General features: G+C 34.5%; 1 protein-coding gene and 1 pseudogene across 1 annotated transcript in view; both read right to left on the bottom strand.

Moving 5' to 3' along the window:
- Positions 1 to 679: 679 nt before the first annotated feature.
- EPHA3 (EPH receptor A3) overlaps positions 680 to 16149 on the bottom strand; it is a 397092-nt gene continuing 381622 nt past the window's right edge. The window contains exons 16-17 of the mRNA XM_062176003.1: positions 8506 to 8661; positions 680 to 785 (exon numbers count right to left, since the gene is read on the bottom strand). Coding sequence (XP_062031987.1) covers positions 680 to 785; positions 8506 to 8661 — 262 coding nt within the window. The remainder of the gene's footprint in view (positions 786 to 8505; positions 8662 to 16149) is intronic.
- On the bottom strand, positions 4138 to 4242 carry LOC133752358 (U2 spliceosomal RNA; annotated as a pseudogene).

Raw genomic sequence — 16149 nt, 5'->3', positions numbered from 1 at the left:
AAACCATCAAGGCATAAATATAAAACAACAAAAACAATTCAAAAGAAAATAAATATGCACTTTAAAAAATTAAGACACATTTTTTACATGATATTCTTAAGGAAACTAACAATTAAAAAGTGTGTAGTACTTAAAAGACTTACAAACATCATCTCTATATGCTTTAAACAGATAAAAGAGAGTAATAAAATGATAAGGTAGTAAATATGGCCAGATAATTTGAGGTATAAATTCCTCCATTTTTCTTGCTTTTAAAGAAACAAAATACTTGTTACAGATTTCTTCTTTGTATAAAAATATCGCAAGTCTTTTTTTGTGGCTGTTCATAAACAAAGCCACTGTGTCCCTTTTGTATTTCCCTTGTTTTGTTTTGATGATAGTTTGGATCAATGGCACTACGCTAGTTCTTCACTATTTTGCGCTGAAGAATTTTAATTTAACACATTAACTATTTTTTTTAAAAAAAGCAATTACAAAGCAAAATCCCCCCCCTCAACCCATCCACTAAATGATAGGGGAAAATAAAGAGTTTTTCAGTTTGATTTTAAGGCATTTGTACTCATATCTGAGTGTCTCATTGAACTTGGAACTTCCACCAATATCTCCAGGATTATCATCTGTGTTCTGAAGAGGGATGCTACATCTTCTACAGCCACCACTTCATTCCAGAATGGGTGCTTTACACTGGAACTGGACCATTCTTTGATTGTGTTTCTAGAACTTTTATGCTACTGATGATCTTCTTCTGTGGCCCAACCACGGTGACACCAACCTTTTTCATGTCACTAGGAAAAGAAGAGAAAATATCTGTGAGAATCATGATTTCCAGACTAGTAGATAATCAGATTTTTATTGAGCAAAACTTACAGAATTATATAACTCAGAAAATTGGCCCCAATTTTCTGATTTTTGCACTGTCCATGTGTTATGTCTTGACTACTTCACGTCTAGCTTATAGAAGAATGTAGATGGTACCAGGGGGTTGAATAGTATCCCCTCAAGTGTCCTATCTACTCAGAACCTCAAAAGGTAACCCTATTTAGATACACGATATTTGCAAACCAAGGATTTAGATGATACTGTACTGGATTGGACTCATCCCTAAATTCATGAAAATTTCCTTATAAGAACAGAAAAGGAAACACCTTCATATAGAGAAGACTATTTAAAAAGAAGGCAGAGATGGGAGTGATGTTGGCACAAGCCAAAGGACACCAGAATTCTCATCTAGCTGGAAGAAAGCATCCAGCCCTAGAGACGATGGACCAAGTGTGGCCCTGCCAACATCTTAATTTCAGTCTTCTGGCCTCTAGAATTGTGAGAGACTAAACTTCTGTTAGCTAAGCCATGGTTTGTGGTAATTTATTATGACAGCCCTAGGAAACTAATACAGATGGTCACATGTTCTTTGCAAGGATTTATTTTCTTCCCTTGAATATGAGCCAGCTCAGGGACTGCTTGACTGGCAGAATGTATCAAAAGTGACATTCTGTTCATTTATGTACTCGGATCTGCCTGCTCCTACTTATTTCTTGAGTTCTCCTCTATGGAGCCCCAGGACTTGCACACAAAAACTGAATACCTTTAACAATGGCATTGAAGAGGCTAGGTATGAGCACTTTGGTCCACAGTCCTAGCTCAGACCAACTATATAGGCGTTTGTACCAGGCAACATTTGGATGAAGGTACCTTTGCCTCTAGACCAATTGAGTCCCTTTGTCAGCTGAAGGCTTCACTAAGTACCAGCACTTGAATACAAAGAATCATGTACCTGGGCTTTACCCAAATTCATAACATGCAACACTGTGATGTACAGTAAATCTGTTGTTGGTTTAGTCTTTAAACTTTGGGGGAGGTTTTTTAAAATACAAAATTCTTTCAGTGTAGAAAAAATAACAAGAATATATCACTACTTTATACATTTAAAATAGTTAAGGCATTAAAATGAAGCGAAGAACATAAAAACTTCATTTAGTGAAACAAATAACTAGCTAGCCATGTACAACTTATTAATTAAATATTCTTGTCTCAAGTAATTAATTCTTTTGGGCATCTCTTTAATGTCTATTCAAATATTCCCCTCTATTAGAAATGTCCTAACTTTCCAATATAATATTGTTCTATCTCCCTCTATTTGCATTTTAATTTCTTATTTTTTTTTATTTCTTGTTTTATTCTTCTCCAAAAACTTTACCATCATCTAGTATATCACCTGTATTATTCATTTTCCTTATTACCCTTTTTATTTCACAAGAAAGTGAATGCAATATGAACAGAGATTCTTATTTATTTTGCTCTGATTCATAGCATCCTAAGAAAATGGCTGTCATTTAGCAAGGGAATATTAAAAATACATACTTATAAAGAAAAATCAAAATTGACTTTTCTGGTGATGTTGACCATGATGTCAAGTGTCATTTGGTAAGGAATGCCAGACAAATTGAGAATGGTAAGTAAAAGCAAGCATACATGAACACACATACACATACATTACAGATGGTCTTCATTTGTATTGAGCATGAAAAAAGGGAAAAAAATAGGAGTTCAACTATATAGAAATATCCTAAGTTGTTGATTTTTTTAAAAAGTAGATTCCAAATCAATAAAAATGTGCAAGCAGACATCGGTGATCATTTCAGAAACAATTTACACTTTATTTAAACATTAGCTACATAAAGTTAACTAAGATGGCAGTGCACTCCCATCACCTAATCTGAGAAACATCTTCAGGTTCCTTCTTTCCTGCCATCTGAAAGACTGATAAATTCTCTATGCACAGCCTGCATCTTGCCTGAGGTCCTCCCCATTCACACTCCTAAGCTGCCTTCTGTTCACAAGGAAGACTAGTGGGGAGGTATGGTAACATCATGTTTGCCACCCACGGTAACTGTGGACAAGGAAAGTCTGCTTTAGTGTCACATATACTATTCCTGTTGATTGCTGACTTTGAGAAAATGTGTTATGGGAATTTGATTCTTTAGGGACCTTGAATCTATATTTAAAATGGACAAAAAGTATTTCCCCACTCATCTCCAAAATATCACAATGTCAAATTATGAGGATAGAGCCAAAAAACAGGGCAGGTTGAAATGTAGTGTACAAATGAATAGATCCTCACTTTACATTAATTCTTTTATCTTTCTTTTAATAGTATATCATACATTTTTTGACTCACAGATATCTTTCATCTGCCTCTTCCTTTTTCTTACTTTCACAAAGTTAGTAAAAGGATAGTCATGAAAACTAGGAAAATGTCCCAGTATAGTGCACTAATTTTCTGAGCTCTTTGAGAAATTTAAACATAGCTGTGATGTTTGGTCCTGATTTTCTATTCTGAATTGTCGTACTCATCCCCATAAGATATCAGATGCTGGGAGTTCACAGTCCAATCTGGGATATTCCTTACCACTTTAGCAGATGCATCTCCAAAGCATGCTATTCAAGAACTCTCCTGCATAAATCTGCCTCAGATTCTGTGTCTGCGGACTCAGTATAAGCACACAGACATAACGATTTTGCTTATACCTAGTGCAAGGGAATATACAGGATTTTGGAAAAGAAAATTAAAATAATTATCATTTGAGTGCTCCCTTCACTGGGGTTTTTTATGTGCTTTCAACTGTCTCTACTCCTGCCCGAAGTTCATCTACCCACCATGCTGCCATGTCCAAAACATACCTAAAGACACAGATGTTGCACCTGCAATACTATTCCCTTTGTGCTCATTTCATCTGATCATCTTATTAAAAGAGGGACAGAAAATTTCAACACTAAAGAGTAACTTAATTTTGAGACTAGACTTTAAAAATGAGTTACTTGGTACTCTGAAGGCAAAGGCTAGGTGGTGACACTTTGAAAATGCCATCCTGGGTGCAGGAAAATGAAGCACTGCAATTAATCAACAGTGTGTTCATTCTGCACACTTAATTCCCCCTACATTTCAATGATTGTTTACAGCCCTTGTCTCAACTGTCGAGTAACAGTGTTTTTTTCTTCACACTACATGTTGAACTCTTTACTTAGTGTAGGGTTAATCTTATAAGTAAACTGAAAATAGATCTTTGTAAAAATTAAGAATGGAAATAGGAGAGGGAGGAGGAAGAAGGGTGGAAGCATAGGTAGAATGGAGGGTGAGGTGAGAGGTATCACTAGATTCCTGACTATATACATATATATATATATATATATATATATATATATATGATCCTACACTTGATCTTAGCCAAAAGGCCAAGAAGCGATGAATCTATCTATCTATATGAAATACATGAAACTTGTATAACTTAAATACAATTTTTAAAATATTTATTGAATAAAACTTCATATTTTCTAGGCTTCTATTAAAAATTGGATGGCTCAAGTAGGCTTCATATTAATGAAATCTCTAAATTAACTGAAATATTTATTTGAGTGTGAAAGTCTATTGACATTTTCCTATGACTTGATAGGTTGTGTAGAACAAAAAAGAAAAGAAAACCAATTTTGTCTTAGGTATGTCTATTCTATGAGAATCTAGTGTTATTTGGTCAAGCGAATCATTTCTGAATTGAGTGTGGATAGTAGCAAGAAAGCAGGTAATGGAAACAATCAAGTTCAAACAAAAAGTTCAAGACTACAAATAGAAATAGAAAAAAAAAGTTAAATATCTTATAATATTAAATTGCAATCAACTGACTAGATTTACTCGAGTTGTTAATGTATTAGAGATTTTTTAATAAACTTTCATTTTTGTAATATAAACCAGAGGAATCACATACGTGACACCATGAAGATCAGAGGGGGAAAAAAAGACCATTACTTTCAGAGTTTTAAGGCAAAAGATGTCAATCTTACATTGTCTATACATGGAGGAAAAAGGAGAGAAGAACGAATATCGTTAGGAGGTGAACACAGTCATACAAGAAAAATCTGCTCCCATCTTGAATGTCAAGGGTTCAAATAAAAATGATAATGAAGTGGGGGTCAGGTGTTTAGCCTACTGATTAAGGTGCTAGTTAAGACACTTGCATCGCAAATCAGATCTAGGCTCAATATGCAGCCCTGTTGCTGACAACAACCTCCTGTTAATGCAGACCATGGGAGTGGACAGTTATGGCTCAAGTAATTGGATTCCTGCCACTTACCTGGGAGACACAGACTGGCTTCCCAGCTCCTAGTTTCAGACTACTTCTCACTCAAGGCATTTGGGAAGTAAACCAGTGTATGCGATCTCTCTCTCTTCTCTTGCTCTTGTTCTCTCTCTTCACCTCTCCCTCTCCGGTAAGTAAAATCATCATCATAACTCTGAAATAAGATACCCTACTGATCCAAAAAGAGTCTAATGTCCAGCTCTGTATTTCTGACAAAAATACATTGCTTACTTTGTAGTATAACAAACACTATCTTTTCTCCTTCTTTTTAAATATTTATTTTATTTATTTGAAAGACAGAGTTACAGAGAGTGGTAGAGACAGAGAGAGAGGTCTTCCATCTGGTGGTTCACTCCCCAGATGGCTGCAACAGCTGGAGCTGTGCCAATACGAAGCCAGGAGCCAGGAGCTTCTTCCAGGTCTCCCATGTGGCTGCAGGGGCCCAAGGACTTGGGCCATTTTCTACTGCTTTCCTAGGCTACAGCAGAGAGCTGGATCAGAAGAGAAGCAGCTGGGACTAGAACCGGCACCCATATGTGATGCCAGCACTGCAGGCAGGGCGTTAACCCGCTGCGCCATAGTGCCAGCCCCTCTTTTCTCCTTCTTAAAGCAAATAGCTTTCTCACCACACTCACAGCTTATATGGCTGACTATATTTAAATTTTGAACTAGCAGTTAATATTAAAAGTGTTCTGCCTCATCTCCTTCCATTAGTGTTTCATTATCTAAAGGCTCTCAGTGTTGATATTTTATTGAGAATAAACATTTGCATAACTTTGCCTTTGAAAATCTGGCAATGATGTGGAAATGTTCAACTTTGTGTTTCTTCTTTGCTTTGCTTCTGTGCTCTAAACCAGGTGTTTCATGTATCACATCTCAAACTGTTTATATTACTGAAATAAGAGTTTATAAAAATATTTTAAATATATAAATATATCCTGTGATTGTGTCTGATCAAAATAACTATCATAGAAACCCAAAAGGTACTGTTGATTGGGGTCAGAACTCTATTCAATAAACACACTCTTCACTTTAAACAGGAAAACAAGTGCATGTTAAGTAGACTAGCATGAGTTCATTTTCTGAGAACATGTTCTCATCTTCAATTATAACAAGCCTTCACTGTAGGATTTCTGTGGTTGTATGTTTCTCATTTGAATATTATACCATAAATTATGAGCTTATTTATTTGTTGGGCATTGTATCTCTATTAACATTGTACCTCCTTTACTGATACCTCACGTGATTCTCCACACTGATACTGCTTAAATGAAACTCAGGGTGAAGATAAAAGCCTTTTTATATTCTGTAGCATTTAAATATTTAAATATGATTTGGAGTTGATAAGATTCAAAGGATCTTGAAGGCACGAAAGGGTTTAGTTAATGGAACTAATATCAAACAAAAGATGAACATTTTCCCAACAGACCACACAAGCTACAACATCCTAGACAACTTTTGGTGTGTCTATCCAGCACAAAGCTTTAGCTTTGGATGTTCTTCCATCTTACCATCAGGAAAGACTCTAAACCAAGCTATATACTGCTTCATATCACTTCATTTGAGCAGAAATGGTTAGACAATGCCAAATAACCATGATTTTAGAGGTAGTAAACTAAAAGTGAGACTGAGTCGGAGTTTTCTTCTTAGGGCTAACAAGTAAGAGAGTTGGCTCCTAGGGTTGAGAAACCCATTTTTAGTTATGTGAATAGATCTAGGGGTAAAAGTGACTATTCGAAAAAGAAAAAACTAATGATGTCACATTAGGAAGTGAAATGGCTTTCATTCACTGATATAAGGAGTACTACTTGAACTTTCACTTTCTAAGTTCTGTTTGCCAGATCTCAAAAACAAGGAATAATTTTTTGGCTATTCACTGCATTCACTTAATTCCTTTCTTAAGTTCATGGGTTTCATGGATAAAAATATTCCTGTTACTAAAAGATCCCTGTAAGAAATACTGCACAGTATGCTTGATTATGTCAGCTTTACACTCATACAACCATAAATTCATACTAACATTGGACATTGTAACACATATGCTCTGTTTCCCCAACTATCAGTATTTTAAGGAAAATAAAAAAGTCCTTCATTTTCTAGTATTCTACTTCAGAGAGTAGATGTTCTATAATAGTGATGATGTAAAATGTTCATTTAGTCATTATGAAAACTACTTTAAGCATTCAACATGTTTCCTTGAATGTTGAATTGTCTGTTGAGTTCTGAATTTTCCATATTCACAGAGGTAAAAATAACAGAATACCTCATATACAGGAATATAATCATTTCACCCCTTATCTATATTTTTAAGAAGAAATAATTATTTTAAAGAGCTATAGAGAGAGAAGGAGAAATTAGAGAGAGAGAACTTCCATCCTCTGGTTCACTCTCCAAATGACAGCAACAGCCAGGGCTGGGCAAGGTCAAAGCCAGGAGCCACGAGTTTCCACTGAGTCTCCCAAATGGGTGCAGGGGCCCAGGCACTTGTGTCATCCTCCACTGCTTTCCCAAGCACATGAGCAGAGAGCCGGATCAGAAATAGAGCTGCCGGATTTGAACAGGTGGCCATTTGGGATGCTGGTACTGCAAATGGCTGCTGAACTCACTGCACCACATAGCCAACCCTGACAAGTATTTGTTTTGTTTCGTTTGTTTGTTTTTAAATTTAGGGCTTGCATCTGCAAGTGTGGATATCGGTCTACCTGTAGTTCATAGTATCCATGAGGACACCTATCTTTGAGCTCTATCCTGAAGGAAAACAATATCAACTCAATCAATCTAGAAAGTGTGGTTCACAAAATCACCCAGGGCTCAGCTCCATGGTTACAGGAGACACTCACAAGATTACAACTCAGATTTATAACACATTGTAAATCGCAACCACAATCTATATCTAACTCCATATATAGTTATCATGAAATCCATTTGGCATTGTCAAATATGCATGAATTTCACTTATTAGTACTCATCTACTTTTCAATATTTATTACTGCTTTTTAGATCCCTAAAACTTTGTCAGTGAAAAGCATAACTGCATCCATACATACTTTTTATTATTTAATTTGTTTATTAATTAAAAGGTGATGGCAAGTTAGGAGAAAATTATAGCATATACTGTATATTAAATATTTTGCTGTCTGATTTGGTGATGGAAGCAGTTTTAATATTAAATCCTCTCACTGTATGTTTGTAGACCTCGTACAAGTTTCTGTCTAAATGATGGTTCAAACAATCTAGTCCTTACTTACAGAAAAACATAAAAGCAGCACACATTTAAATAATGTTATTAATCTCTCTAAAAATAAAAATTATAAAGCAAAGAGAAAAAAAAAGTAGATGACTAAGGCCAAACAGCTATGCTCACTAGAAAGCTTACTCTGTGGAAATCTTGGCTATGGTGTCACAAGAACTGTACTCCACGCCTGTGAAGATCTCCTTGCAGTGTGCTGTCCGGACACCATTAAGCCAGTCACCTGTTGTGCGGAAGGTAGCGATGTCGACATTGCTTTGGTCCAGAAGGAGGTTTGATGGCCTGTGAGAAAAGAAAACACCAAAAGGACAGAGATCAGGAGCCAGCAGAGTTGTGACCTGTCAAAATTTGACACCAGTATCAGCAGGAACTTCCAGACTTCATGTGGTGCTCCTGTTCCTCTGTAGAATGTACCTGCTATGAAGGCTTTGTCTGTTCAAGCTCACAGTTTGGAGAAGACTGTATAATCATCACGTGATAGATTACATATTAGATAGATGATTGATAGATCAATAGAAAGATACAGGCTATGACTATGATTCACATAACATGATTAGCGTTAAGTACAGGACACCATACTTATCAGCATTAAGAACAGAGTCCTTTAGGATTGTTTCATATTATTATGGGCCTGATGGTAGATGTATGGCCACCTGCAAAATCTGATGATTCAAAAGAAAAGAGACATACAGGAAATAGAGGAGACTATGCATGCTTCAGGAGCCAAAAGCAGCATCCTGTTAGTAATATGCCTTCGGCTTTTTTCCCCCCAGCTCTAAGTGTCTTCTTTAATTTTCCTTTGACTCACAAGTCTGGGACTAGTTCCCAAGTCAACTTCTCTTTCTTCATTTCTTTTTCTATTAAGAAATGGAGTGTAAGTACAAAGTACTTGTTGTCAGGTTATATTGAGAGTTCATGAACACTTGCAATATGCTAGGCACTATGCTAAGACTCTTGACCACTATGCTATGCCATGTTGCATTTTACTTAATTTTTAAGCTATTTATGATTCCATGATGTGGCACCTTGGGTTTTGTTTGCCATGAGGTCTAGTGATTGAGTGCACAGATACTGGACCCATAGGACTGAGTATGTAACATACTATCGGTGTGACCTTGAAGATTTTTATGTCTTGTCTGTTGCCTCATCTGTAAAGTGGGGAAGATGGTAATGGTACAGATTTCCCACAAATGAAGATGCAGTGAGCCTATGTAGCTAGTACTTAAAGAAGTGCTAGCACATAACCAGCACTATCTGTTAGCAATTTGTTCCTCTTTACATTTTTAAAACTTCAAAAATAAAACAACATAGTAAATACTAGCTTAAGAAAATTCACTGATGTTGTTCATTACCCTTTTGACTAATGAGAAGTTTAGTCATGCAAAATATTTAATATGAATCCCTGTAAGAGTGGAAACTGGGGCTTCTTTGGAACCATCAATAACTTTTACAAATTCACAATGATTCTACAGCCAGTGTTTAGAAATGGACATGCTATTCAGCCTTCTATCATTTGTTTTCGTCATTGCAATAAGATATATCATTAACACAAAACTGTAGATACAATAATCTTTATAATTGAGAAGGCATATTTTGATTTATTTTTACTTCTTCAGAATTGTTTAGGTTTACATGATATCCAAGTTGGATTTAATGTGCACTAATATCTTAACATTTTAAAAATTAAAATTCTCAATATTAGAAGCTTTATAACTAAAACTTCATGTTTTTCTTACACTTGTAAAAATCAATGATTTGCTGAAATGGAATCCATCATGTGAATTTTTTAAATTCAACATTTGAAAACATTTAATTTCAGTATCTTGGTATAAGAAGACACCAAAACAAATGAGGCCTATATTGATATGCATTTATCATTATTTTAGCAATAATTTTAACTCTACAATCTGATTATTCTAATAATGTATTTAGAAATAGCATGAAGTAACAGCAAAATGAGCCATTTAGATGAATTAAAATTGTATACAGCTTTACTAATGAGTAACAACCATTGATTATCATTTAGGATAGGTGGCGGAAGTTCCTGCTCTAAATGTGAAAATCTGTCTGAAAAGCACTTAAATATTTTTAATTGGAAAGCTGTTATTACTAAGGATATTCCTTCAACTCACTGCCTGATGTACAAGAGACATGTATCAGTTTGAAACTGATCCAAACCAGGACAATTTGGGATCATGCCCTAGACTTTCATACTACTGCTTAAAACACATAAGAACCTTGTAAGCTGATTGTCAACTCATTTGGAATTTTTTGATGATACATTAAATTTAGGTGATAGAAAGTGTCAAGGTTTAATGTAATTTTAATATGAAGTTTAAGGAACACAATGCAACATTAATTTTTTTTTCTGCTTCTATTTTCATCCTTCTTGCCTTGGTCATTTCTTAAAGAGGAGGATAGCTGAGAAGTTTAGGGCTTTTCAATCTTCTTTGCATAGACTAAACTCAATTATTTCAATCCTTTCTACTTAACATACTTAAATTTATGGGGTTTTATAATTTTTGATGTGACATAATTTGGTTTTAACTAATTTCAAGAAGTGCTTCTTAAAAAAAGAAAAATACAACAATGTTATGCATTATTTGATAAAGTAATAATTGTCTTTCCATTAGGGATATCTAGAAATCTGTAAAATGTAAATGGCATTTTATAAATTATTCATTTGTTCATTTGTGACACACATATGCAAATAACTTTCTATGATTTTTACTCATTTGAAAAAGTAAAACCCAAATAATTCTCATAATTGAAAATGTTTTATTTTTGTTCTTCTCCTAAGAGTATGAGGAAGTAGATATAAATAAAATTACAGATTCTGAAACTAACACAATATTCTTGAGTTGTCTTCATATGGGTATAATTGGTAAAATAGCTTTGTCACTAGCAATCATTAAATATGGTATTGAATTCACTGGATAAGCCTCTGAATCAGTAAATACAACTGAAAGAAATAGCATTAAGTCAAATGTAAAAAAAAAATTCTATGAGAAAAATGAAGTCTTAGAAATGGGACCATATGATATTAAAAGATCTCTAGAAATACACACACATGCATGCACAAACACATGTCTATATCTACAGAAGCTGTAGCATAGAAACTAATGTCAACTTGTACCCCCCATGAATAGTAATTCAGGTTTATTTATGGGATTGTGAGTATAAAGAATCAAACCCCAGGACATTTATTCAGAATATTTATGAAGTGTGCCTAATAACAAAATGTAGAAATTTTTCTTCTCAATTCAGAATGGTTTGGAGTTTTAAACTCTTTAGGCAGACTCAACAAGAGTTTGGAAAAAAAAAAAAAAACTAATATAAACAAATTGAAATAGAACAGGACGTGCAGATTAGGGATTAAAGTGACCCCAACTGAGTTTTTCTGTTTATGACTTGGATCAAAGTGCAACCAAGACCAAAAAAAAAAAAAAAAAAAAAAATGACCTAATTTTAATGCCAGTGACCTCAGAATAACCAGCCCTGCAAAGTATCATTTTTCCACTTCCAGGATTTCTCTAGGGATTTCAAATAAAAATTGGTTTCTTTCCTCCTCGGAGAGGACATCTGGAGAGTTTATCAATGGATAGGAATTTGTCTCTCACTGTGAAGAGCCTGTGATGTCTCTTCATGCGCACCAAGGGAATCTGTGCTTTTTGAGCAGCTGCAGGCGTTGGCGTTTTTTTAGACCCAGCCCCAGACGTTGGGTCTGAAGGGGAAATTTATAGGCTGGTTGATGTGCACCGTGAGCTCACACTTTTACTAGACAAATTAGATAGGTTTCAATCCGTGCAGCTGTAAACGATGTCCTACAGAGTTCCACCTGATCTTTTACAGTTTTTCATAAATCAGTGCCTACTGGCCTCAGACTGCAGTCATTAAAAAGAAATCATGGAAATTACATGTTTGCTCTGGGGAAGCAAAAAATAACTTTCCTCTCTTTCTCCATCTCTCTGGTTAGGTTTTTGAATTACTCTTTTATGAGTATTTGTACTGTTATATTAAAGAGGTACAGATTTTCTCCCAATCAACACCCATTTTGCTGCAATTGGTTGCACAGTAAATAGCATTAGGTACAGGTAAACAAATGTCATTTAAAGACTGCCAATTCCAAGAACATCTCCTGATAATGACCTTATGACAACATCACCTTAGAATTTTGATCACTAGGATTTAACAAGACATTACCCTTTTACAATGTGAGACTTTTTTGTTTACAAGGACTTTGTTTTTCATCCAGCAAATAATTAATAATACACTTTTTTTGAATAAATGGGTAGATGTTTAAGTTGAGAGCAGATATTAAGGGTGCATGTTATATCACTGTAATTATTATATGTTGTGAATAATTTCAGGGAATAAATAAAATCAAAAGAGTAATTTCTTAAAACCAAAACACACTAATATATTATTATCTGAAAAAAGTATTATACTTTTAAATATAATAGTATTATAAACTTAGTATGTTTTACAACTTATTTTTAATTTAATTCAAATTACATAATCACTATTTTAGGTGGAGAATCTTATATTTGTCAGTGTATTTTAACACACATTGATGATGACCATGACCTTTCTTATTTCTAACATTAAAAATCAAGGTAAGATTAAAAGAATTTTTCATTAGTAAAAATGAATCTGAATAGTTATAGTACCCAACAGAAAACTAGTACACAAATGACACATTAAAGACAAGTAAAGTCATTGTGTTTATTTGAATTGTCTCTAGGTCTCACTGACAAAAGTCTTAGCATTTATAGCTGTTACATTTGGTTTAATTCCTCCCATGGCAACATGAGCTACTGTGATATTAAGAATTAAAAAAGAGATAGATCACCTGTATTTCTTACCAATTTGCTTCCTTCTAAAGGGCTCTGTATCCTATTTGTTTAATGAGCAAACTCACACTGTCATTTTCAGAATTTAAGGTCAAAGTCATTTTGAGAAATAAAGGCAGATTCTTTTTCAGTAGTTAGATTTATCATGAAGGATATAGGATTTGTCAAAACAGCAGTCATTCTCAAACAGAATTATAATGTGCGTCAGAGAACAGAATATATTTGCTAATGTTTACTTATTGTCATTTAAATGGAAAAATTATGAGTAATATTTATATTTCTCCATTTATGTTGCATGATAATAAAAATAAATCCTTTCAAATTTAGCAATGTATGGAATGGAACAATGCATTTTAAGAAATTTCAATTATATTAATTCGTATAATAAGTTCTGTAGAACCTCATGCTAAATATATCAAATATTTTGTTTAATTCTTCACACCACCTCACTGTAAATATTTTGAGGGGCAGCGTTAGAGGCAGCGTTAGGGCCAGCATTGTGGCACAGCAGGTTAAGTCATTGCCTAAAATCTTGTCACAGGTTTGAGTCCTAGCTGCTTCATTTCTAATCCAGCTCTATGTTAAAGTGTCTTGGAAAGCCATGGAAGATGGCCGAAGTTCTTTGGTCCAAGTCACCCAAATGAGACACAGATGGAGATCCAGTCTCCTGGCTTCAGCCTGGCCCAACCTCAGCAATTCAACCTCAGCAATTGTGGCCACCTGGAGAGTAAACCACCAGATGGAAGATTTCTCACCCCATCCTGTCTCTTTCTTTTACTCTGTAAGTCAGTTGTTCAAATAAACAATCCTTAAAAAAAATTTCAAACACATCACTTCATTGTTCTAAGAACTTGGATTCAACTATTTTATGGTAATATTGGCAGCTCCATGGCCTGCATTATAAAGATTCTGTGTATTGAAGAGCAAATTAATTTTCTATTAAGTGAAATAAGCCTGAATCAGAAAGAAAAATATCACGTTTTTTCTTATTTGTGGTAGTTAATGTATAGAATATTTTAAAAAATTATGGATATCATATTATTTGGTATCTAGGTATAAATGTTGCATCAATGAGTCATACCTTGTAAAGGACAATATACCTTGTAGCATGTTTTCATGAAATCCTTACTCTTTGATAATAATATCTTTGATTTCAAGAAAAAATAGTATATATTTATAGATGTATAATGTAAATATTTGAAATGATTGTGGCAAAGTGTTTTAAATAACATAAAACAAAGAAAAAAAGAAAAATATTATATTTCAGAAAATGTAGAAATATTAGAAACTAGAAAAGATATCTTACTAATTGAATAGTAATACTCAACCTTTTTTTTCTATTTTAATCTTTTTAAATTTTGTATCCATTCACAAAACAAATTTACTTACACCATATATTATTCATCTCATATAAAATAACCTTTCATATAGTTTCTTTTAAAAATGAATTTTGCTCAAAGTCATTGATGATCCACTATAGATATCAAAATATTCAGATGCCCAAGTCTCTTATATTCAATTATTTTTTATTTTATATTTTCATGCAATGTATGCACATTCTTTATATCAACGTTAAATGACTTAAAATACCCACTACAATGTAAAACATATGTAAATAGTTTCTACAACATATTCCTTCAGGAACAATGACAGGAAAATCGTAGGCACATGTTTAATAGACATATTTTTTCTCCAGTATTTTCAGTGTGGTGTTTATTGTATTAGTGGGTGCAGAACCGGTCGATACATGGGTTGTGACATAAGAAAAAATTTGTCATTGTAAGACCATTCTCTATGCATTTGCTTGCTTTGAAAAATACGCACAACAAAATGAATCATCTGAGCTATTTTGAAACGTGTAGTTTAATGGCAAGAAGTGCATTCACATTGTTGTGCAGCCATCATTCCTATCCATCTCCAGAACTCTACTTTCTCAGACTTACCCATTACACAATAATGACCCATTCTTTCTTGCCTTAAAACCCTGGAAACCACAATTTTACTTTTTGCTTCTATAAATCTGACTCTCTAAGTTCCCTAAACAGATGGACTCATACAAGTATAGTATTTGTCTATTGTGACTTGCACATTTTGTTTAGCGACATTTTCTATCAAGAACATCTTTAAGGAAGATTTACTTATCCTGTGCATTATGATTATGTTTCTGGTAAATATCTTTAAAACACTATTTTCAAATTATCTTTCCTTTCATCATTCAGTTACAATTAGACCTCTTAAAATTTCATATCTGTCAATCTTAAAGACTCAAAATAGTTCTCTGAAAAGAATGCTTAAATGAACGCTTTATCCTCAGTTCTCTTTATTTAGCCATTTTATAGCTTTTGATAATTTAGTTAAAACTATCGTATTCTTGAAAATTCCTTGAGCTATTATTTTCTTTAATGTTCTCAATTGCATTCTGACTCTTGATTGTTCCTTGTTTATACCTATCACTTGTTTTTTTGTTTGTTTTGTTTTGTTTTGTTTTTTAACAGGCAGAGTGGACAGTGAGAGAGAGACAGAGAGAAAGGTCTTCCTTTACCGTTGGTTCACCCTCCAATGGCCGCTGCAGCCGGCGCACCCCGCTGATCCGAAGCCAGGAGCCAGGTGCTTCTCCTGGTCTCCCATGGGGTGCAGGACCCAAGCACTTGGGCCATCCTCCACTGCACACCCGGGCCACAGCAGAGAGCTGGCCTGGAAGAGGGGCAACCAGGACAGAATCCGGTGCCCCAACCAGGACTAGAACCCGGTGTGCCGGCGCCGCCTATTGAGCCGCGGCGCCGGCCCTACCTATCATTTCTAATTCTTCTGTGCAGTAGTTGGTTCTATTACTCAAACTATAGTCAGAGATAATTTTCCTTCTCTCTAGATGGGAGTCAATTTAATGGGTTAACATTCTGAAATACTAAGGAATGTT

This window comes from Lepus europaeus, chromosome 2 (genome assembly GCF_033115175.1).
Source record: "Lepus europaeus isolate LE1 chromosome 2, mLepTim1.pri, whole genome shotgun sequence".
In the NCBI taxonomy this organism is placed as follows: Eukaryota; Metazoa; Chordata; class Mammalia; order Lagomorpha; family Leporidae; genus Lepus; species Lepus europaeus.
The sequence above is the reverse complement of the archived record's forward strand: the minus strand, read 5'-3'. Positions and strand labels throughout refer to the sequence as shown.